Source organism: Vigna unguiculata, chromosome 5 (assembly GCF_004118075.2).
Source record: "Vigna unguiculata cultivar IT97K-499-35 chromosome 5, ASM411807v1, whole genome shotgun sequence".
Taxonomy (NCBI): Eukaryota; Viridiplantae; Streptophyta; class Magnoliopsida; order Fabales; family Fabaceae; genus Vigna; species Vigna unguiculata.
Genome location: NC_040283.1, coordinates 33,587,537 through 33,612,842, shown reverse-complemented (window position 1 = coordinate 33,612,842; position 25,306 = coordinate 33,587,537). Strand labels below are relative to the sequence as shown.

At 33.3% G+C, this 25,306-nt stretch overlaps 3 protein-coding genes across 3 annotated transcripts; all 3 read right to left on the bottom strand.

Annotated features, from left to right (window-relative positions):
• Window positions 1–8,313: 8,313 nt before the first annotated feature.
• On the bottom strand, window positions 8,314–10,319 carry LOC114184644. Its single transcript, XM_028071960.1, has 2 exons — window positions 9,996–10,319; window positions 8,314–9,402 (listed from the first exon to the last, which is right to left on the bottom strand). Exons 1-2 carry the CDS (start codon window positions 10,317–10,319, stop codon window positions 8,314–8,316), a joined length of 1,413 nt encoding a protein of 470 aa, XP_027927761.1.
• Window positions 10,320–10,323: 4 nt separating this feature from the next.
• LOC114184643 lies at window positions 10,324–13,754 on the bottom strand. The gene is made up of 3 exons (XM_028071959.1): window positions 13,533–13,754; window positions 11,452–13,421; window positions 10,324–11,023 (listed from the first exon to the last, which is right to left on the bottom strand). The coding sequence occupies exons 1-3, from the start codon at window positions 13,752–13,754 to the stop codon at window positions 10,324–10,326; spliced, it is 2,892 nt and encodes a 963-aa protein (XP_027927760.1).
• A 2,115-nt stretch (window positions 13,755–15,869) lies between these two features.
• LOC114184642 lies at window positions 15,870–16,825 on the bottom strand. The gene is made up of 2 exons (XM_028071958.1): window positions 16,573–16,825; window positions 15,870–16,465 (listed from the first exon to the last, which is right to left on the bottom strand). The coding sequence occupies exons 1-2, from the start codon at window positions 16,823–16,825 to the stop codon at window positions 15,870–15,872; spliced, it is 849 nt and encodes a 282-aa protein (XP_027927759.1).
• Between the last annotated feature and the right edge of the window lie 8,481 nt (window positions 16,826–25,306).

Genomic DNA, 25,306 nt, shown 5'->3' with positions numbered 1-25,306 from the left:
CCTTTTTATGGAGTACTCTCACAACAAATCCCTGCACTTTCAATTTTATTGCTTTTAATTTTGCCTTTACAAAATAATGGCTCTGTATATATTTCTTCTTCAAATGGCCAAAGTATAAAACTATTATATGAAAACAAATAAAAGACAAATGTACGAACATTACAGTAGATCGACATTACTAATAATGACATCCCTATACAAAAAGGTGCATATAAGTAGAAAGTATTCATAATGAATAACATGATTAAAAGCTTAAATACTTCTAAAATTGAAGACTTCCAAAAGTTAAATCTTAAAACGCAAGTACTTATATATATATAAAACAGAAGCTTCCAAAAGGGTAAACATCAAGACTGAAGTCCTTTATAAGTTAAAGTTTCCAAAAGAGTCAACTACTTACATAAAAATCTTATTAACAAATTCATCAATATTCATTTCTCCTTCTTTCTTGATCACTTTGGTCATCTTAGTTGTTGATCATTGTCCTGATTGCTCTTCCTGTGAAATCTCATTATCATTGGTAGATTGAGCGGACAATCTTTTTGCAGGAGTTATATATCCTTGTGAATCAGGATCATGGTCTATTGTACCTGAGTGATTATACTACATAAGCACAAATTCACAACATATAAATATGAATATTGTGAAAACATTAGAAGTAGTTATATTGGAATTGAAAACCAAATTTTTGATGTTAAATACTTAAAATAAAGCTATCAGTATCTGCACTTAAATCACAAATGCTTTTCGAGCTAAATTCTGCAATCTGTATGAAATAGATACATTCAAAATTAGCAAACCACAAAAATAGAAACCATATCAATACTTACAATTTGGCTATCATTGGAGTTTGGTACATCACAATCAATTTTTTGACTTTCATCTACAACCTGTTCAAGAACCACGTCAGAAGTACTTTTTTGACTTATATCTAGAGTCTGTTACAAACACATACACTACCAATCAACAGGCATACTATAAAAATCAACAGAGCATTATTAACCATTACCTTACACATATTAATTATTACCTCATTTTTTTGGAATTGATCTTTAATTAGTGCAATGATATCAAGATTTGTAGAAGCTTTTACTACTAATGCATTTCTATTTCATGGTTGTATTCTAACTTTAAATGCTAAGGTGCATCCTAATACCACATCTAAGTCATTAGGAAAACATCTTGGATCATCTTCACCTGCCTATTGTCAATTTAATGATTTACACTAACTTATAATTCATTATATATACATACACAACGTATATATTAAAAAATTAGGAACTAAATCACAATTTAATATGCCAATGTATGACTTGTATCATAACACTCCTCAAATTTGCAGTTGTTTTTTCAGTAATGTCAGTACATTCTTGATCCCACATAACAAAATTAGCAAAAGAACCTTGATAGCAAACTTGTATTTCTAACTTGTACCTAAAATTGTGCAAAGTTATTATTATCCCAAATAAAAATAACATTTTTATTCTTAATAGAATAACTTACAACAAAGAAAGTTAGCATACTAACTTGACTGCAACAATCAGATTATATCCATCACATGTAGTGCATTTGAAAGCACTGACTTGTTAAGTTCTTCTATTACAATAATTGCAGGCTAGATAGCTCCATCCATCTTGACCAAAACAAACTTCATTGTTTTTGCAATAGTGACACAAAATGCTTCCTATAATAAATAAACACATATACAAATTGATATTAACAATTCATACATCATTTAAGGTTAAAAAGGACATTGAATATTACCTGCTTCATTGCAACAATTTCAGAAATCATCTTAACATCAACCTTACACATAAACTTATCTTGTTCACTACTCTAGGAGCATCTAGTTAGATAACTTCTAATTTGTGAGTGAGAGATATCCATTGGAGCTAATCTACAATTGTCCAAATCATTAAAATAAGTTCAGATATAAGAAAAAAGCATTAAAATTCAAAATTCACTTACCCAATCAACTTTTGCTTCATTTCTTTAATCTCATGAATGGTATCGTCCATTAAGAACTTTGAACCATGCCATGAGTTTGATATGAAAACTGGCCACTGCCCTAAAGGACAAATAATTTATTAAATTCCTACATAATAAAACAATATATAGAAGAATATATTTACTACTTGAAGCAGGCTTAATCTTTGTTTGAGTCAAAATAATCACAAAGTTGCCTTCATTTTTCATATCCTTCACAGCTTCCCAAAACTTTGTGGCATATCCATCGCACAAAGTACAATTTGATTCTTACATTTTGAACCACCCCAATAATATTTGATTCCAATGTGATAGTAATTAGTTCCAAACATTTAAATATATACCAAATAACCATAAATGTAATATATACATACGAATCACGATTGATGGACAACAATCTCCATCTACGATTTCCTTCGTACTTTTGAACTTGTATAATTTTAAAGGTATATTTGGCATAGGATGAGGTTTGACAATAGTTGCACCAATAAATAACAACTTATATTCATGTTCACATACACGATATTGATCATGACTTTTTAAAACTTTAAAGTTATGCATTTGTCACAATCGAAATCGTGACGGGATGACGAACCAAAAAATAAAAGTTGTAAAAAAAAAAAGTTTTGGAGTCGCCACCATAGTTATTATAGGAAACTATGGAAAACCATAAAATGGAGCAATGTCTACGAAAAAAGAGATTGGGGGTATGGGAGTTAATTACGCGTAGGGAAGGTGTTAGCACCCTACAACGCCCATCCTAAGACGACACCTTTAATTAAAATACAAATTGATGTGGTCTCCTTTAAATGTTTATTTAAAAAAAATAAAAAAAATAAAAGATAAATATAAATAAATAAATAAATAAATTAATTAATTAATAAAAATAAATAAAAAAAATAAAAAAAAAATGACAAAGAAAAACAAACGTAACAAAAAAGATTTTTTTTTTGTTTTTTGGGCCCGACAAGGATTACTCCTTGCTCCTACGTATCTCCATTCATAATAGAGAATCAGGGTCACCTAGTTCTTTATGAAAAAGACTTTTTGAAAATAATTTGTTCGAAGATGTTGATATCACTCTTTTTTAATATTTGAAAATTTTGTATATTTTTTAGTAATCTTATAGAAAAGCAAAGGTATTAAGTAATAAGTCAACGCGAGCGGTCACACGAGCACTTATACATTTTAAAAGTTAAAAGGGTATTTAAATTATTTATTTGTTATTACTTCCTTTAAAAAACAAACTTCCGAAATAAGACATTGATACCCAACAAAATGTGACTATTATATATCCACAATATATGAAAACATTAGGAAAATAAATAAATAAAAGATTACAAAATAACGTTTAGGATTAAACATATTATTTTAATATGAAAAAGTTTTACAATCCTTAACATGAAAAAAATATGGCACAACATATTCATAAAATGTCAAAACATGATATATCTCACTTATTCACGCAACAACATTCACAACCCAAAGCAATCAACAAAACATTAATTATAAAACTAATGAACCCCAAAAAGCATGACAATAATGTTTTTTCCAATCAAAAAGAAATAGTGAAAACATCAAATTCAACCAAGATGAAAAACACATCTCGAGAAATACTGCACAACAGAATAAAAACTTAATTTTGGGAACCTGAACGGGAGATCATACTTACAATAGTTGCGTTGGAACACTAAGAAGCACGTGGGGGTGGCGATCGAAGGTGTGCCTTAATTACAACGAGTTTTAAAAGGCAAGAACTAGTCTTAATATTATTACAATATGGGAATTAAATCATAGAAAAAAACAGAGCGCAAAATCAAACGTGATCAACAAAATTGATTCTAATTAGTAAAAGAGATATTGTTTTGAATTATATTACTACTTTCTCTATCTGGAAAAAAGAGGTGTCATAAAATCAGAGCACAAAATCAAACGTGATCAGGACAGATTAATTATAATTACAAAAAAGATATTCTTGAGAAACATATTAATATTTTCCTCATCTGGAAAAGGAGGTGTCATAAAATCAGAGCACAAAATTAGAGTAAATAATTCTAAATATTAGAACATATTCTATTTCTAATTATTAGACTAACTTCTTAATCTGGAGCAAAAACGACAAAGCATAGAGTGAGGGTGCGAAAATTAAATGTTGGGCTGCCGTTAGTTGCAAGAAAAATGGTGTGGGTATATAGAGTATTTTGGGCTAAAATAGAAACAAAGCCTCAAAAGAAAATACATACAAAATTAATTTTTTTTTCTTTTTATTTATTTATTATTATTATTATTATTTAGACACAGATAAAAAACCAAAGAGAAAACTTATTTATTTTTTTTATATTTTATATTTTATATTTTTTACCCTTTTTTTTGAAAAAATAAATTATTATTATTTATTTAGCGGGACGAAATTGGGTGTTGACAGCTGCCCCTCTTTACTTAGATTTTTCTTGATAATATGAGAATGTTACATTTTCATATTCTCAAAGAAATATAAGTAAAGATAAAGACATTAATTTCGTCCGATTTCAAAAGAAACAAAGGCGAAACATGAAATCAAAAGTCACAAACCAACAACCTCATTTCCAAAGGATTCAATGACCATTACAAGTAGAAGGTCTTGATCCAGAAAGACATAAACATTTTGCAAACTAAAACTTTTTGAGAAAGATTAGACCAATCCTGAGGAGAGGGTCTACATCTAAAGGATTCGGCGACCATTACCACGTAGAGGGCCCCGATACCAAAACATATACTTTTTGCCAATATAATTTCCTTTTGAAAAAGATTAGACCAATCCCGAGGAGAGGGTCTACATCTAAAGGATTCAGTGACCATTACCACGTAGACGGCCTCGATCCAAAAAGGTATACTCTTTGCAAATATGATTTCTTTTTGAAAAAGATTAGACCAATCCCAAGGAGAGGGTCTACCTCTAAAGGATTCGGAGACCATTACCACGTAGAGGGCCTCGATCCAAAAACATAAACTTTTTGCAAACTAAAACTTTTTGAGAAAGATTAGACCAATTCCGAGGAGAGTGATAAGTGCATATTTTTGCCCTCATTTAATGTTTAATTCTGGGTATTTAATTGAATTTGTGTGCTTAAAGATTGATTTAATTGGGATTTCCTATAATTGGGTTTATTGAGCATGAGATACAAAAACATGTTAAAAATAACTTTTCAGTTGCATAAATGTTCTTTGGATATTATGAGGTGTGTTAGTGCAGCTGCAGCTAAGTTGAGCTCATGGAGGTGTGGAAATAAATTGAATAAAGCTTCATGACACCTTAAAGATAAATCCAAGAGTAAGAAAACAAAAATCCAAGCCAAGCATTGAATGAAGACGGCAAGAAAAGCTTGAAAAAGTGGAGAAGTTTGGCTAAACAAAGAAGAGAGGAACAAAAAAATTGGACCTTGTGGTTTTCTTTATCTTTATGATAGAAGATAATTTGGGAAAAATATATCTTTAGATATTTTATTTGATATGTTTAAATAATTATCTTATTTAATTATATCATAAAATATTAAAAGATAATAACTACCAAATCTTTTTAAATATGACAAGATCTTCTTGAATCTTTTTAGTTCCACAACAAACAAATATATCTTGAAGATATTGGATTATTTAGAAGATAATTTAAGGAGATTGCAAAGGGTTGATTTGGAAAATTTATACAAATACTAATTGGTGATAATTTATCATATATCTTTAATTAATTAATTAATTTAATTATATTATATATTGATATTATCAACCAATTATATTTGTCAAATAGTCTATATCTCTCCAAATATTTTTAAATATTTATCTTTATCTTTATTTTAAAAGATATTTGAGGGATTTTAGCAACAAAAAAGCCTAGTCCAATTCCTATATAAAGACACCAAGGGAGAAGCAGAAAGGACAAGCTCGACACGTCGGAATTGAGGAACCCTTAGGGGGACCTAATTTCTTTCTCTCTCTTTTCTTCTCTCTATTCTTCTCTCTTTATTTTGCATTCATGGAGTTCTAAACTTCTTGGGTTGATTCCATTGTAGTTTCTTAATTGGATTCTGAGGTTAGATCAATTAATTTCTTTGTTCTTTTTATTATTGTTGAGGTTTTCATTCATCTATGTCTTTTATCTTTGAATCACGTAAGAAGTAATGATTTTAAATCTATATGCATGTTGGTCATATGAGTCCAAGGGTTTTTAAATTGAATTGAGACTTTACTTTGATTTTATTTAGAAACTTTCATATGATTAAATGAGTTTTTACCAATAATTGAGACTTTACTTTAGTTAAAGGTATTTACTCTAACTACAATTAATTGAGACTTTACTTTGATTAATTAAGCTTTTTATTTGGTGACGAGATAAAAGAATAGACATGATTAGGCATAGTGAAATTTGATTGAGACTGTACTTTGATTGAATTTACTGTGGATAATCTAAAAGTTCTCACTTTTAATTGAGACTATACTTTGGTTAAAAGTGAGAACGCCAACAAATTAATTGAGACTTTACATTGATTAATTTGTAAATCTACAACAATAATTAATTGAGCAATAATCTTTAGATAATCGATGATGAATCTATTTTGAAAAAGCAATGGAATCAATCTATTTTCTTTACTATTGTTTTTATCTTTTCTATCTTATTTTATCTTTTTATCTTTATCCCTCATATTTTTATTATTTTATTTGACTAACTCTTTTGTATAGATTTTATAAGAACTAATTTGTTAAAAATCAATTATGTGTTTGTTGGGAGACGACTTAGAGTTACTTTACCCTTTCTATTTTTTTTGACTACTATCTTAGCAATACTGAAGTTGCTATAGTTTAGTAGTATTAATTTGATCGCGTCAACGACAGCGTTATCAGACAGGGTCAACATCTAAAGGATTCAGAGACCATTACCACGTAGAGGGCCTCGATCCAAAAACATAAAATTTTTGCAAACTAAAACTTTTTGAGAAAGATTAGACCAATCCTGAGGAGAGGGTCTACATCTAAAGGATTTGGAGACCATTACCACGTAGAGGGCCTCGATCCAAAAACATACACTTTTTGCAAACTAAAACTTTTTGAGAAAGATTAGACCAATCCCGAGGAGAGGGTCTACATCTAAAGGATTCAGCGACCATTACCACGTAGTAGGCCCCGATCCCAAAAACATATACTTTTTGCAAATATAATTTCTTTTTGAAAAGATTAAACCAATCCCGAGGAGAGGGTTTACATCTAAAGGAGGACCTGAAAATTGATTTAAGCATAAACAAACACAACGTGAATGCCATGTGAAAACCTTCCCCTATGGGCTTTTAAAGTCTTGATGGTATGATGTGATGAGGGTGCATGAATGCATGCATAAAACTCTTATTTTTCCTTCTTTTCCTTTTCTTTTCCATTTTCGTGGCATTTAGTGAATTCATCATAAATGTACCCTTTTACCAATATTTTTATTATTTTTAATTATCAGCTCAATGTGACACTTTTGCAACACATTTATGAAATGATATATATATATATATATATATATATATATATATATATATTGATCAAATAAAACGAAATACAAAAACTTGACAATAATGTCGATATCCTTAGTTGCATCCTTTATTATGGAATCATCATGCATATAATTTTTTAACCGCATCAGAGTTGACTGGCAATGGTAACTCCTCCCCATCCATCCTTATGAGAATTAGTGCCCCACTAGAGAATGCTTTCTTCACCACATACGGGCCTTCATAATTTGGAGTCCATTTGCCTCTATGGTCCCTTTGTATAGGTAAGATTTTTTTCAAAACTAGATCGCCTTCATGGAACTCTCTGGGACGCACCTTTTTGTGAAACGCTTTTTTCATTCTTCTTTGGTACAATTGTCCATGACACACCGCATTTAACCTTTTTTCCTCAATGAGGTTAAGCTGGTCAAGTCTGGCTTGAACCCGTTCCGCTTCTTCTAATTGGGTTTCCATCAATACTTGCAAGGATGGGATCTCTACTTCAAAAGGGAGTACTGCTTCCATTCGATATACCAGAGAGAAAGGTGTTGCCCTGGTTGAAGTACATACTGACGTGCGATATCTATGCAAAGCAAAAGGAAGCATCTCATGCCAATCCTTATACGTGACTACCATCTTTTGTATAATCTTCTTTATATTTTTATTAACAGCCTCAACTGCCCCATTCATCTTCGGACGGTAAAGAGAAGAATTATGGTGTTGAATCTTAAATTCTGTACACAATTCCGTCATCATTTGATTATTTAGGTTGGTAGCATTATCAGTGATGATCTTATTAGGCAAACCATATATCAAATCAACTCTCTTCTTATGAATTTGGCACTACTTTTCTGGTCACACTGGCATAAGAGGCCGCCTCTACCCATTTGGTGTAGTAATCAATTGCAACTAAAATGAAGCGATGTCCATTTGATGCTTTTGGTTCTATGGCTCCAAAAACATATATTCCCCACATTGAAAAAGGCCATGGTGATGTCAAAACATTTAGGGTTGTGGGTGCCGTGTTAATATTGTCAGCATATACTTGGCATTTCTCACACTTCCTCACATGCCTACAACAATCATTTTCCATGGTTAACCAAAAATAACCAGCCCTCAAAATCTTTCTGACCATTGAATGCCCATTCATATGTGTGCCAAAAGTGCCCTCATGAACATCTTTCAATATCACTTCGGCTTCTATTGCATCCACACATATGAGGAGAACCATATCGTGATTTCTTTTGTACAAGACATCCCGATTTAAAATAAAACTAGCAGCCAGTCTTCTTAAAGCTCTTTTATCATTGTCGGTTGCCCTTTCAGGATACTCTCGAGTTTCAAGATAATGTTTGATATCAAAATACCAAGGTTTACCATCTGACTCCTCCTCGATGAAATGACAATACACTAAGTCCTCACAACTCTCCATTTTGATCATTGGTAGTTCTCTGTCTAGAACAAGCTCAAACATTGATGATAGGGTAGCTAAAGCATCGGCTAATTGGTTATCTTCACGAGGAATGAGCTGAAATGTTATAAAATCAAAATACTCTATCAACCCCTTGATGTAAGCTTGATAAGGGATTAATTTCTGATCTCGGGTCTCCCATTCTCCTTTCAACTGATGGATAACCAAAGCTGAATCGCCATACACCTTCAAAAATTTTGCTTTTGATTCAATTGCTGCTCGAATGCCCATGGCACATGCCTCATATTCTGCAATATTATTTGTGCAATTAAAACATAGTCTTGCTGTCATTGGTATGTATTGACTTTCCGGAGAAATAAGCATTGCCCCTATTCCATGCCCTAATGCATTAGATGCACCATCGAACAACCATATCCATGCCTTTTCATCCTGGCGTCCCTCATTCTCTTCAAACAAAGCCATGATATCTTCATCTGGAAAATCAGGCTACATTGGTTGATAATCATCAATGGGCTATTGAGCTAGATACTCAACAAAACGCTACCCTTGATGGATTTCTGAGTGACATATACAATATCATATTCTGACAAAAGCATATGCCACCTTGCTATCCTCCCAGAGAGAGCAGGCTTTTCAAAAATGTATTTTATTGGGTCCATCTTGGATATCAACCATGTAGTATGACTCAACATGTATTGTCTCAAACGATGAATTGCCCATGCTAGTGCGCAACAAGTTCATTCTAGCATAGAATATATTTTCTCGCAATTTATGAACTTCTTACTCAAATAGTATATTGCATGCTCAATCTTCCCGGTTTTGTTGTGTTGGCCCAACACACAACCCATGGATTCCTCTAATACAGTTAAGTACAAAATAAGGGGTCTTCCGGATTCCAGTGGTCGCAGTACTGGCGGGTCTTGTAAGTACTGCTTGATCTTATCAAAAGCAGTCTGACAATCCTCGTTCCATTCTAGAGCTTGATTTTTACGCAACAATTTGAAAATTGGTTCACAGGTAGCGATTAACTAGGAGATAAATCTAGCAATGTAATTCAGCCTGCCTAGGAAACCTCGCACCTCCTTCTCCGTGTTGGGAATTGGCATTTCTATTATTGCCCTCACCTTGTCAGGATCGACCTCTATCCCCTTTTGGCTAATAATGAAACCCAATAACTTTCCCGATTTCACACCGAATGTGCATTTAGCCGGATTTAAACGGAGTTTAAACTTTTGTAACCTTTCAAACAATCTTCTTAAGTTGACGAGGTGTTCTTCTTCAGATTTAGATTTAGCGATCATATCATCCACGTAAACTTCAATCTCTTTGTGCATCATGTCGTGAAAAAGAGCTACCATCGCCCTCTGATAAGTTGCCCGAGCATTCTTGCGACCAAAAGGCATCACCTTATAGCAAAAAGTTCCCCCACAATGTAATAAAAGTAGTTTTTTCCATATCCTCAGCCACCATCTTGATCTGATTATAACCCGAGAAACCATCCATAAATGAAAACAACGAGAATCTGGCTGTATTGTCCACCAACGTATCGATATGCGGTAATGGAAAATTATCCTTTGGACTGGCCCGATTCAAGTCTCGGTAGTCAACGCACATTCGAACCTTCCCATCCTTGTTAGGCACAGGTACAATGTTTTCTACCCATTGGGGATATCTCGCCACAGCCAAAAAACCAGCATCAAATTGCTTTTTTACTTCTTCTTTAATTTTCAAGGACATTTCTGGTTTCATTCTCCTCAACTTTTGCAAGACGGAAGGACACTCTGGCTTGAGAGGGAGTTTATGTTGCAATACGTTAGTATCTAGTCCTGGCATGTCATTATATGACCATGCGAAAACGTCCCTTAACTCCTTTAGTGGAGCACACAATTGCTCCCGTATTTCTTCTTTCTTTACACTAGTGCCAATTTTCACTTCTTTTATCTCTCCTACATCTCCTAAATTGAGCACTTCAACATTCTCTTGATGGGGTTTTATCTCTTTAGTTTCTTGTTCCACTTCATCCTCATAATCACCTTCCATATTATCAACGAGGTGCTCAAAATTAGGAAAATCGACATTAACATTTTCAAAACATCCATCATCATATCTGCATTTTTGAGTTTATAAAATGGATAATAAAATGAAACAAACAAAAACGCCAATTAAAAATGATTTTATTGTCACATTGAGCATAAAAAGATTTAAAGATTAAAAATGGTCATCTCAAAAAGTCTTACATCCTAAAACCGTGAGTAAAGCAAAAGGATAAACTAAAACTATTACATTTTTTTCAAATTAAACATCATTGGTAAATTTATTATCTCCCAATTGTTCAGCTGCATATCTGGAGGACAAGATCGCACGAAGTTCAAGCTTTCAGATCCACTTCCTTCCTTTATAGCTGATATCTGACAAGTGTTAACCCATCCAGCACTGCGGAAGCTTTTCTTGATATCACATATGTGAATCTTCCCTATCTTTCATTCTCGACCTTCTATGCGAGCCAAGATTCGCTCCTTCTTCTCTTCTAACAACCTCCTCTTGTCTTCTTTAGTAGGCTTGTACCCCAAACCGTATCTACCCTTGTTTTCAAAGACCTCTAAGGGGAAAGTTAGCCCTTGGTTATTTTTACCAAGCCCTTTTCCATATTGGTAACCCTCTTTCAACATAACCTTGGCCATCATGAGGGAAGCACAAGACATGTGTGGGACCATCGAAAATGGTTCAACATATGCATTCCCCACAATTTCCAGTGATTGAAAAGCTGTCTCAAAGGCTTCCTCTGCTGCTTCAATGTAACGAGATGATGAGGGCCCACTCACAAAGAGGTCCTCCTCACTTGACACTATTACCAGTTTATCACCCATTATGTATTTCAGTTTCTGGTGTAATGTTGAAGGCACCACTCCCGCAGAGTGGATCCAAGGGCGGCCCAACAAGCAACTGTAAGCTGGAATAATATCCATGACTTGAAATGTTATTTGAAAGATACAAGGACCGATCTGAACTGGCAACTCTATTTCTCCCATTACTTCCCTCTTGCTTCCATCGAAGGCCCTTACACTCATGGCACTCGGCTTCATGTGCATACCATCACATGGCAATTTTTCTAGCGTCGATCTTGGCATCACATTTAATGAGGAACCATTATCAATTAAAACTCTTGCCATGACATGGTCCAAACATTTCACAGATACATGCAACGCCTTATTGTGTCCTTTACCTTCAGTAGGTATCTCATCATCAGTAAAGGTGAGGTAATTATTAGTCGTGATATTGCCAACAATTCCCTCAAACTTGTCTAGGGAAATATTCTGATCCACTTGAGCTTTGCTGAGTATCTTCATTAACATCTTTCTATGGGAAATTGAATGCATAAGTAATTCCAAAAGGGAAATCCGAGCAGGCATGCGTTTCAATTGTTCTACTACTTTGTACTCACTTTTTTGTATAAACTTTAAAAACTCACAAGCCTCTGCATCAGATATTTCTTGCTTTTCCTTTTTTTTAGGTCCTTCCTGTGTTTGCACGTCCTTTTCTTTCAAGAGTTCTTTAATTTCTCCTATTGTTATTCCCTCGTTGCCAACTACGTCCTTCCTTAAAATGGGTGGGGTGAAGATACAACCACTTCTTGTCATTCCTCCAGTGCCTGATATATTTTCTACAATTGGCTCCCCATCGGCTGATTGATTTTTTGTTTGTTGTCCCTCTCCTAACACATGTATACCGTATTTCCAAGGGACCGCCTTCTCACTTTTGTATGGGAAGGGTGAAAGTGATAGGATGACAACAGATTGTCTTTTCGGAAATGTTGGTGCAAGAGTGGATATAGCGAAACGAATTATCAATGGCTTTGGTGGCGACATGACAGATTTCTCATTGGTTTGTGCAAAAACTTCTTCCTCCTTACCCCCACGACATACTTGTACGATATTCTTATTGATCAGATTTTGCAAAAAGCTCTCAAACCTATTGCACAACTTGATGGAGTGTTTAGCACCTGGATGGAACCCACATGCCTCATTCAAGTTATATTCTCCTTCCAACAGTCCTGCTATTAGTAGCGCCTCAAAAATATCCCTTTGTGAACTCTGAATTTCGCTCACATTCTTAACCAACTTGGGTTCATTGAGATCAATAGCATTTATCGAAGCATTACCATGCCTAGAGAGGGGATTGGCCTCGATGTTGGGTTTATCCTCTTGAAATTTTAACCACCCTGAGTCTATTAGAGCTTGCACCTTGTCTTTGAAAGATAAGCATCTCTCGGTAGAGTGTCCAATGGCTCCTCCGTGATAATCACATTTGGCATTTATATCAAAATTCTTAGGATATGGCGGTTGCAAGGGCTTCATCGGGCAAATGGCTACTAAAGCATTACGGAGTAAATCTGGCAACAACTCTGTGTAAGTCACAGGAATATGAGTGAAATGAACAAAATTCCTTTCTTGATTGCTTTTGGGACTAGCGATTTGCCCCAAAGGCTGGTTGAGATTTGTGCTAGCCTAAGTTTTCCAAGTGTTATTTGAGGTGTGTAGTGGCTGATTAAATCCCTATTATGGAGATTGTGGTTGGTGGGTAGCTGTTGTATGAGTCACATAAGGATGTCGATTCACCTGTCGTTGATAATTTTGAGTGTGGGCTTGGTTTTCCCACCTTGGTACTGTGGACGTTGCGTGCACTTCTACTTCCTTTTTCTTCCCTGGATTGAAACCGAGCTTTCTAAGAGTTGTAGCTGCGAGCGAGCTATATGCAATCTTTCCATTCTTCAACCCAATCTCTATCCTTTCACCTATGATGATAATATCGGCGAAAACTGAAGATACATTCCCTACCATGTGTTCATAGAATGGTGGTTATAATGTGCTCACAAACATTGCCACCATTTCCTTGTCATGAAGAGGAGGCTCCACTTGAGCAGCAAGCTCTCTCCATCGTTAGGCATACTCTTTAAATGATTTTGCATCCCTATTGGCCATGTTCTGCAATTGCAAATGATCTGGCGCAATATCCATGTTATACTTGTACTGTTTCAGAAAAGCATCTACCAAATCCATCCAAGAGCGAATGCAAGACGCCTCCAAGTGGGTGTACCAACTCAACGCTACCCCAGCCAAACTGTCTTGGAAGAAGTGGATCAACAATTTGTCATCGTAAGCATAGGCAGCCATCTTTCGACAATACATGGTTAGATGGCTTCTAGGACATGTGGTACCCTTGTACTTTTCAAACTCCGGAACCTTAAACTTGTGAGGTATTGTTACATCACAAACTAAGCTTAAACCTGCAACATCGCCAAACCCATAGTTTCCACCTCCCTCAATAGCTCGTAGTCATTCTTCCAAAATTTCTAATTTAGTTTTCGTTCCCTAAACTCAGCGGATACGGCCTGCATAGTAGGACGTGATGTAATCTTGTCCAAAGAGTTAACACTGATAGTGGTGTTTAAAGGCTTGGGCATTACAGTCTCTCGGGGTCCTGCGAAGATAGTCGCTTCATTCTCTTGAGGATTGATTGGGAATGAGAAGGAAGCACGCTCAGTCTCTGAATATTCTCCAACAGGTGGGGTGTAACCAGATGGCAATCCGTATGCTGAGAAAGTAACAGGACCGCCGTGAGTGCTTTCCTCACCCTTTGCCGATGAAGCTTCTCTTGATGCCTTTAGGGACTTCAAGGCCTCCAGTATTTGACCTACTTGGTCCTTTAGTTGACTGATATCTGCTTTCACTGCCTCTTGTGCTATTTCCCAATCTTCCATATTCTTTCTATTTGCTCGCGTCCTGTAGGGATGCCTTGGTTTTGTGGTATTTGTTTTTTATTATTTTTGCTCTATTATTATTTAAGAAAAAGAAATAATAAGAAAAAGAAAACGAAGGAAAACAATGCAAAACGTTTAATTTATTAAACAAAATTATAAAGCTGTAAGTAAATTAACATGGAAAAGAGTCAATACAAATCCCACCCTCTAAAAAGCTTATAAATGAAATGCAAAAGAAAGAAAATCTTAATCTCTAGCCCTAGATATCATGCTCTTCATCTCTTCTATTAATTTCTTGCAGTGGTCCAAAAAGGTCTCAATCTTCTTCGGAGGATTAAAAATCGGCTGTGCAGACTCAACTTCAGATAGTAATCGTGGAATGTCTTCGATGGCTCTATTGGCCAAGGCCGCCAATTGCGAAAAACTTTTCTTCCAGTGTCTTATATTCCATTCTTGCCCCAATGTGTAGTCATTCATCTGGGCAATCATCTCTTGATATCTTTTCTCGGATTCTGCTTGATTCTGACGTTCTTTATTCATCTTCATATCATAGGTCATCATTATCTCCTTCATCTGTTGTTCCATCTTATTGATCTTAATCTGGGCCTCGTGCAATCTTTTTAATGCTTCCTTTTTATCTCTCTTAACCTCTTCATACATTTTATTCCTGTAGTACTCAGATGAAGTTGTTGCATCTCTTTCATGAGCCCTTAATGTTAATTCGACATTGGCTGTAGCAAGATCTTGTTTAACTCTGAATGAATGATTCCTCTCTTCCCTCAGTGTCCTAAATAGCTCTTGGTACATCCTTGTCCTTTCTTCATTATCATGCCTAAGGCCTGCACATTCTTGTTGGAGCCTCTGGAGATCATTACTTAACTCGTCATTTTTCATCTTTACTACCTCTATTTCTCCTTTCAAGATTGTCGCTTCCTCAGATTCTGCTGGTTGTGATTGTTCTGAAGGAGAGAAGTCTGACTTGAACGGTAGCTTTATCACTTTAACTCTCTCCATAATCCATCGATTGTAAGACATTCTGTCCTCAAATATCCAAGACCTTGGATCTTCCTCCACACACATAATCTCATCCCTTAATTTGTCGAATTAAATCGGGGGAAACTCCTTCCTCATAATGTGTCCATATGGGCAGCAAAGTTCTTGGATTTGGAGCGCCCCGAATGGGATACCCATATTGTCATTGAGCTAACACAGGATTATAATTTATATAGCTCCTTCTGCCTATGAGAGGTACATTAGGAAAATTTCCACATGAAATGATACGTGACCTAGATTGCCAAGGAAGGCACCATCTGATCTTTCCCCCATTCAAGCTTGCACAAAACTGAGCCCAATCCTTTGCCCCTTTAATTTCTGGCTTGTTCAATAAAACTTCTTCAACTGGACCCTCAACATTTGAAATACCCTTATTAATTCTTGAGATGAACCACACGTACAACACAGGTAAACAACATAACATCTTCTTCTTCTTGAAGTCATGGCAAAGGTTTAGACTTTCGTACATATCATCCAAAACTGCATTAACTGGGCTTTCTGAATGATTTTTGTAAACCACAAATACATTAATGGCGGTGTGGTCAATGATATTCTCCATGTTAGGGAAAAACATGGCTTCGTAAAGTGTGATAGCTAAGACGTCCATGAATGTTTCTCCAAATCCTTCTTCAGTCAATTGTTGCAAATGCCACTCCAAATACCCCTGAGAGATGCCTTTCGAATTGCCCTTGGTAATCATTTTACCTTCTAGCTCAACAGGATGCACTTTCAAGATCCCTGCTAACATAACAATTGAGATAAGTTGGTCTAAGTATCTATAGGGGACCTTGCCCTTCATTGACAAACCTAGGATATGCTCAAATTCTTCTATTGTGGGTACTAACTGAAATCTTGGAAGGTGAAACATCTTAATGGTGGATCGTAGTATTGGGCCAAAGTTGTGAGTGATGCAACTTGAACTTCCACTTTCAACAAACCTAATAAATTCTCATATTTCCTCTTGAAAGTATTCCTTGATATGGTTTTCATTCTTCCAGCTAACTCTCTCAAATTACTCAAATTACCTTCTACAACCTTAATGGATAACTTTTTCTTCAAAGAAACAAAATCTAATTGCCCCCCGACTCCAGATTCCATGTTAATTTGCCTTTTCTTTTTAAACTTAATCACAGCTTTATAATTTCGGACCTAAAATTAAATAAACATGATGAGATGATATGGGAAAACATAACTATATGGATGCAATAATATATTATGCATGATTTTATTACTAAAACAAAAATCAAGAGGAAAAGAAAATAAATAAATAAATAATAAATAAAATAAAATAAAATAAACCGAGGAATAAAAAACGTGTATATCTCCCTTTGTGCCTTAACAAAGGTTTGGCGCCTAATGGATCTAAGGTAAAATACATGCGCTTACCAGGATGGTTTCCTAATACCTAAATATCAAGGTCACTAGAGCTATGACCCACTTCATAGCATTTCCCACGACAGTTGGTAAACAACAAGAGGTGGGAATACCAATGAAGGAAACAAACTCTAGCTGGGGTTCTCACAATGACCACTTGGGAAGTACATCCACTATGACACTGCTACACAATCCCCTCTACTTCTAAAGTTACTCATGCCCGGGTATAGGGCCCCACTCATGTCATGCACATAGTGTGTGTGTGTGAAGGGAGAATAATGCATACCCAAACCCCTTCCTGCAAACAAATAGAGACAAAAAACAGACTAATATATATAATAAAGTCATCTATCCTAAGATTCAAAATTCAAGCATAAGAATAAAATAATATGTACAATAAATAAATAAATAAAATAAAATAAAAAATCATCCAAAATTAATAAAAATATACACAATAGTAATAAATAATGAGAAATAAAAATAAAATAAAATAAAACAAATAAATATAAGACGAAAAAAAAGAATGAAAAAGAAAAGAGAGAAAAAAATAACAGTAACAAAAAAAACAAAAAAAATTGAAACAACCACATCAATTTTATATATTTAATTAAATGGCATAACTCTCTAAAGTCCCCAATGGAATTGCCATTTGTCGCAACCGAAATCACAACGGGATGACGAACCAAAAAATAAAATTTGTAAAAAAAAAAAGTTTTGGAACCATAGTTATTATAAGAAACTATGGAAAACCATAAAAATGAGCAAAGTCTACGAAAACAGAGATTGGGGGTACGGGAGTTAATTACGCGTAGGGAAGGTGTTAGCACCCCATAACGCCCATCCTAAGACGACACCTTTAATTAAAATACAAATTGATGTGGTCTCCTTTAAATGTTTATTTACAAAAAATAAAAAAAATAAAAATAAATATAAATAAATAAAATAAAATAAATTAATTAATAAATTAATAAATTAATAAAAATAAATAAAAAAAATGACAAAGAAAAACAAACGAAACAAAAAAGATTTTTGTTTTGTTTTTTGGGCCCGACAAGGATTACTCCTTGCTCTTACGTATCTCCATTCATAATGGAGAATCAGGGTCACGTAGTTCTTTATGAAAAAGACTTTTTGAAAACAATTTGTTCGAAGATGTTGATATCACTCTTTTTTAATATTTGAAAATTTTGTATTTTGTTAGTAATCTTATAGAAAAGCAAAGGTATTAAGTACTAAGTCGACGCGAGCGGTCACACGAGCACTTATACATTTTAAAAGTTAAAAGGGTATTTAAATTATTTATTTGTTATTACTTCCTTTAAAAAACAAACTTCCGAAATAAGACATTGATACCCAACAAAATGTGACTATTATATATCCACAATTTATGAATACATTAGAAAAATAAATAAATAAAATATTAGGAAATAACGTTTAGGATTAAACATATTATTTTAATATGAAAAAGTTTTACAATCCTTAACATGAAAAAAAATATGGCACAACATATTCATAAAATGTCAAAACATGATATCTCTCACTTATTCACGCAACAACGTTCACAACCCAAAGCAATCAACAAAACATTAATTATAAAACTAATGAACCCCAAAAAGCATGACAATAATGTTTTTTCCATATCAAAAAGAAATAGTGAAAACATCAAATTCAACCAAGATGAAAAACACATCTCGAGAAATACTGCACAACACAATAAAAACTTAATTTTGGGAACCTAAACGGGAGATCATACTTACAATAGTTGCGTTGGAACACTAAGAAGCACGTGGGGGTGGCGATCGAAGGTGAGTAGGTTTTTTATGTGCGAGGGTTAAAAGAGAATGTGTGCTTAGGGTGAGAGAGGTCTCCAGAAAATTTTGAGAAAGAAAAAATTAATTTTTTTCTTCTTTTTCTGATGGGTTTATATACACAGCAGTATAAATCTAATGTAATCTCGTAATAAAGGTCTGCCTTAATTACAACGAGTTTTAAAAGGCAAGAACTGGTCTCAATATTATTACAATATGGGAATTAAATCATAGAAAAAAACAGAGCGCAAAATCAAGCGTGATCCGCAAAATTGATTCTAATTAGTAAAAGAGATATTGTTTTAAATTATATTACTACTTTCTCTATCTGGAAAAAAAGAGGTGTCATAAAATTAGAGCACAAAATCAAACGTGATCAGGACAAATCAATTATAATTACAAAAAAGATATTCTTGAGAAACATATTAATATTTTCCTCATCTGGAAAAGGAGGTGTCATAAAATCAGAGCACAAAATCAGAGTAAATAATTCTAAATATTAGAACATATTTTATTTCTAATTATTAGACTAACTTCTTAATCTGGAGCAGAAACGACAAAGCATAGAGTGAGGGTGCGAAAATTAAATGTTGGGCTGCCGTTAGTTGCAAGAAAAATGGTGTGGGTATATAGAGTATTTTGGGCTAAAATAGAAACAAAGCCTCAAAAGAAAATACCTACAAGATTAAAACAAAATTTTTTATTTTAATTTATTTATTTATTTATTATTATTATCCTGTTATTATTATTATTATTTAGACAAAGAAAAAAAACCAAAGAGAAAATGATTTTTTTTATATTTTATATTTTATATTTTTTACCCTTTTCTTTTGAAAAAACAAATTATTATTATTTATTCTATTATTTATTTAGCCGAACGAAATTGGGTGTTGACAGCATTATATATGATTCACCCTTTACCAACTTTTCTACCCAAATAGCCAAGTCTTCCTTCTTCACCATACCTGGAATCATGTCCCCCTATAACATATATATAAGCATGTTTATCTCAAAGTCAAACATAAAAAGAAGTATGTAGTTAGAAATTGTAGTCATATTACTTTGTCATCCACCAAAACCATTTCAATATGTTTACCTCCATCCCTATTTTCGACCTCCTAAAGATCATTGATTCTAACTCCAAGTTTTAGGGTCTCCCTATTTCCATTAATATCCTTAATGATATAAAAAATTTTGGTCATACTTTAACAACAATCTTGGTACCCAAGTATACCTACAAACACAAATAATCTAACATATTCGAGTTATAAAACAACTAAAAAATATAGTCCCAAATTTATAATGAAATTTCTAACACAAACACGAAAACTTGTAACAAAACACCAGAAGCAAACAAACACAACTATGAACACTATAAACAAACAACTGCAAAACAAAAATCAAGGAACAACAAAAGTACAATCAACAACGAAAAACCCTCAACCCAAACACAAAATAGAAAATAAAACAAAAAACAGAAGCACAAAAACCACTACTAATATACGAACGGTAGTCCATATTAGAAAAATGATAAGAACCTTAAACAAACCAAACATGAAACAAAACCCTAGAAAATAAATTAAACATTAACCCAACGAAAATATATTCCACATAAGAACTGAAACAAAACCACTGACCAAGAAAACAACTTTAAAAACAGACAAAATCCAACAACCAAAACCAATCACCTTAACAAAAAATGTAGTACACATGAAAATATATTCCACAGAAGAACTGAAAGACAACAACTGTCCAAGAAAACAACTTTAAAAAACATACACAATCCAAAAACCAAAACCAATCACCTTGGAAAACAAATGTATTACAGGGAAGAAGAAGAAGAAGTAGAAGAATAAAAGGAAAACTAAAACGAAGCAAGTGATGAAGGAGAAAGGAAAGCACATAAATGATTTCAAATGTCAATGTGCACAAAAGATATTAAAGAAAGCATCACACCGAGCTATAGTGTTGGCGCCATCTACATCTTCATTGTATCATCACTACATCAAACCAAATAAGAGCATTGTCACATGTTGGTCACTGAGCCATGGGAAAACATTGAAAATTTGGACACTTGTAAACTATTTAAGTGGTGTTAGTAATGTAATTTTCCTTATACATTCTATTACTATATTAAAATAGATTAGGTTAGTCATTGTTCGTGAAAACATGTGCATTCCATAACACAATTTGGCATACTCTATGAAGAAGAATTGTGGCAGGTAATTTTCATTTTTACTCCAATAATTGATATGTTTAATTTGTTTCAAAACTGTTGTTTTGGTTTTTTTTTAGTAAATCTAATAATTGGTCATTCTATTTTTTTTATTCTTTTTTGTTGTTGAGTAGATCTGTAGATGTGTATAACCATTTTCTAAATGATATTAGTAAACTTGTTATATTACATATTAATTACTATTTTTTTGAGCAAAGATAGTTCTTCAACTCGTGCAAATGTAGTGGTTAGGATAAGTAGTTATGATATATAAGACATTATAAACTTCATTAATTTTAATCAAAAATTTATATTTAATAGATTTTGAAAGGTGGTGATTAGTGTTTGAAGTGATCCTAAACGTGTACAAAAAGATTTAATGTGTTGTTGGTTTAAGATGAAGCTAAGATGGATTTTGGTGGCAATTGTGTTTTGAAACAAAAGAATATATATACATACATACATATATATATATATATATATATATATATATATATATATATATATATTAATCATACTGAGAGAAAAGATGCAAATGAGGACGTGTGGAAATGTAAAACTGATGTAATTGGTGATTGCAGATATGTAGTAAGTACAAAATATTAATAACATTAACAAAATAAGGTTTCTAATGACATATTACAGTTTATAAGTAGTTAAGAACTTAGTTATTACAAGTTCTAAAAAACCTCTTTAAAAACTACATTGACTATAGAATTGAGAGGTCTTTTCTCTTTGTCGTGAATTAGTATTTTCAACCCAGATCTGCTATGAAATCTAGACATAACCACATATAGTTGATCATGGCTTAAAATTGGTGACGGTAGGTACAGTTCTACTAATGCTAGAGATTGAACTTGAGATTTGTTTCTTATCATGGCATAGGATAATATTATTGGAAATTGTTTTCTAATAAGCTTGAAAGGCCATGGTGATTGTGATGGGGACATGAACATTCGAGGAATATATACTTCATTACTTGATTTACTTCCTGTGATAATTTTTGCTCCAATAACATGATTAACTAGTCAAGTTACAACAATATAGTTCAATTACATAAACCCTCCGATTGATCCCAATTCCTCAAAAGCATGATGGGTGCCTCATCTTCAATTTAATACTATGGTTTGGCAAACCTGATGTATTCAATGAGTTCATAAATTCTGGTGTAATATGTTAATATGCGTCAAATTCTATTTGGTCAGATTTGTCAATGTTGTTGAAGTTAAGATATTCCTTTTCTTCACCTATAAGGGTTCATACAATTTATGTCATATAATAAAAGTACTGATATATTTATATAAAGTATATCCAATAATTAATTAAGGTATATATCAAGCCTGGAATCAAAGACAAAACATAATCATTAATTTCATTAACAGTCTCAATTCTACTGGTAAGATAGCTCTTGATTGTAGAAACTTATCACGTGAGTAGTTTTGTGCTAACAATGGGTGTGTGCTTTTCACTATAGCTTCAATAGGGTCATTGAACTATAATATAAAGAATTCTAATGGTATATGTATCTGTACTACACCATCAATTGGTTCAAATAAATTGTGATCTCCTAGTTTTATTATCCATTCCAAAAACTCTTTAATTATAGTAACATTCTGGGTTTGTGATTCCCCTTGTGCTAAACACATGTTTTTTGTCAATCTGACAAAGATCCCATAAGTAAGAAGAATTAATTGTCATGAACAATATTGGATATGCTCCCTCCTGGAATCACTAGGAGAATCTGCCTGAAGTCTCCTCCAAAAACAATTATTTTTCCACCAAAGAACATGTTAGATTTATTTTTTTTTCCTCATTATGTCGCACATAGTTTTGCCCAATGCTTCAAAACAATATTTGTGCACTATTGGTGCTTCATCCCAAATTATCAACTCAACTTTATTTAACAATTGTGAGAGATTTTATCCTTGTAAAAAATTACAAACTAAGTTCTTTAGTGTAGGATTGGAATTTAAAATTTGAATGTGTTGTTCTTCCTCCCGGAAGCAACAATCACTACAAAAAAATTATTATTTAATAGAGTTTTTTTTTTCAATTTGTGGAGGTTTTCACCCTCTGCAAATTAATTTGTGGGGGTTTTTTAAACCTCCGCAGTTAGAGTCATCACAAACTATTTGTGGAGGTTTTGGCAATCCCTAGTATCCGAGTTATATTGCGAATGTTGTTTTGTGGAGGGTTTTAACATCTTCTATGGTGACTTATTGATATTATTATTTTGTAGGGGATTGTAACCTCCTTTATTTGTAACTCCCCACTTGCATTTATAATTTACTAATTTAATGAAATTATTTTTATAATAATAAATAAATAAAAAATATATATTTTTAATGTACACAAAAATTAACCAAAATTAATTTTATTGATTATATGATAAATTATTAACAATTACAATGTAAATATAAAAAAAAATACACAATCTTGAAAAAAAATACATAATTATAAAGTCCATCACCTATAAAAAAAATGGCATAATTATAATGCATCATATTTTGAACAAGTACATAAATTGAGGATAAATTAAATCCTACATTAACAAAGGTATGGAGAGAAGTAATTGCACTCAATTTTCATCAACTCCTGAATGTAAAATTTGTATATAATTTAGAGATAAACACATTCATTTCAAAATTTATTATCCAAATATTTGATATATTACAAATACTTTAGGAAAAATGAGGAAAAAAATACAGGATTTAGTTTGCCTTTTTGCAATTAGAAATTGAAGACAAAAGATAGAAACATCAAACATGTTTATTTCACTGACATCATCATTACAATGTCTATTTCTTCAAATAAAATCATCAATGATGATTTGAGGTATTTTAAAGTTTCAATAGGAAAGTTCTAATTTCCATGGGGCCAAGCTCAACAACCAAATTAGGATAGCTGACAGGGCCACCTCTAAGTCTTTGAGGTTCTTGTCCATTGTTTCCTTCAACCTTCCATCTCATTCTCTTTATTTCTGACTTCTTTTGGTTATCGTTTTCAACCCCTTTATTTGCATAATAAAACACCATTACCCGTTACAACCAGAAAGATATAGTTTTATAGCACAAAAGCAATCCAAATTATATGCTAATCCAAAAAACTATGTGCATCACAACGACAAGAAAAATAGGAAACCCCTTTTTCTTAAACGTGAAAAGAATGTCTACGTACTATTTTCTTGGCAAACAACTTCTTCAGTTCTACTTTGGTTAGAGTTGAATACTTAACATCTTCACTTGCTAATCACATCGAAAACATGAGAAAATATGATATTAAAAATGAGAGATATTACAATATTCCATAATGAAACTGAATTACGCTAAAACATGTATTTATGCAATTTGGCTCTATTCATCAAAAGTTATATGTGATAAATATCTTGTATGCATAACTCCACCATCCAACTCCTGCAAAACAAATTTGTTACATTCCATCCAACTTGTGAACATTGATTCTATAATACTTGGTTGACTCACTATTTCTTCAATATCATCATCATCTTTGAAGTATGGACTGTTCTCTAGGTAGATGGACAAATAATCTTTCTACAATTGGGTTTCTTCCATGAATATGGAATGAAAATATTCTCCAACATTAGGAGATGCATCTACAGTCAAGATATTGAGGAAGGATTATCTTGTTTTCTTTTAGAGTTATGAATATGGTGAGGTTGTTTGAGAAAGCTTTTTGAAAATTCCCACTGGACATTAAGATAGCATGCTATCTAGATGTGAAGGTTCATTTCTCAAGCTCATGAAAAGAAGAAGAGAGTTGGTTTCAAGTAACACACACGGATTCAGCAACACTTAAAAGAGCAAATGAAAGAAGAAACATAGAAAATGGAAAGCATAGAAGATGAAGCATGGGAGAAGCACGCCACTCATAGGGGGGATCTAAGCCAACCAAGCCCTAGGGATGAGTGATCGTGCCGCCACTTGCAAGCAAGATAAGGCAAAGTTGAGTTCACTTCTAAGAAGGAGAGCTCACGGAGAACAATGGTTGAAATACAATAGTTTAGCAACAAAATGATCAACCCTTTTACAAGACAAGGAGCACCCTTAAACAGGAGTTCATAGGGGTCCTTAAGCAAATACACAAACATGAAATGGACTAACAAGCAAACCTTAGAAACCTAAAGCTAATGGAGTTCTTGGCCAAATGATTGAACATGATTGG

Bases quoted from the DNA above. Each gene is read 5' to 3' on its own strand.
- LOC114184642 (XM_028071958.1), bottom strand. From the start codon at position 16,825: ATGGAATCTGGAGTCGGGGGGCAATTAGATTTTGTTTCTTTGAAGAAA. The intron at 16,466-16,572 runs GTTAGTACCCAC...TTATGTTAGCAG, and splicing joins TTTCACCTTCCAAGATTTCA to GGATCTTGAAAGTGCATCCT.
- LOC114184643 (XM_028071959.1), bottom strand. From the start codon at position 13,754: ATGGTAGGGAATGTATCTTCAGTTTTCGCCGATATTATCATCATAGGT. The intron at 13,422-13,532 runs GTGAATCGACAT...TGGAAAACTTAG, and splicing joins CTCAAAATTATCAACGACAG to GCTAGCACAAATCTCAACCA. The intron at 11,024-11,451 runs GTTGTTAGAAGA...TCAAAAATGCAG, and splicing joins ACTAAAGAAGACAAGAGGAG to ATATGATGATGGATGTTTTG.
- LOC114184644 (XM_028071960.1), bottom strand. From the start codon at position 10,319: ATGCCTTTTGGTCGCAAGAATGCTCGGGCAACTTATCAGAGGGCGATG. The intron at 9,403-9,995 runs GTGCGAGGTTTC...CAACCAATGTAG, and splicing joins TTCCCAACACGGAGAAGGAG to CCTGATTTTCCAGATGAAGA.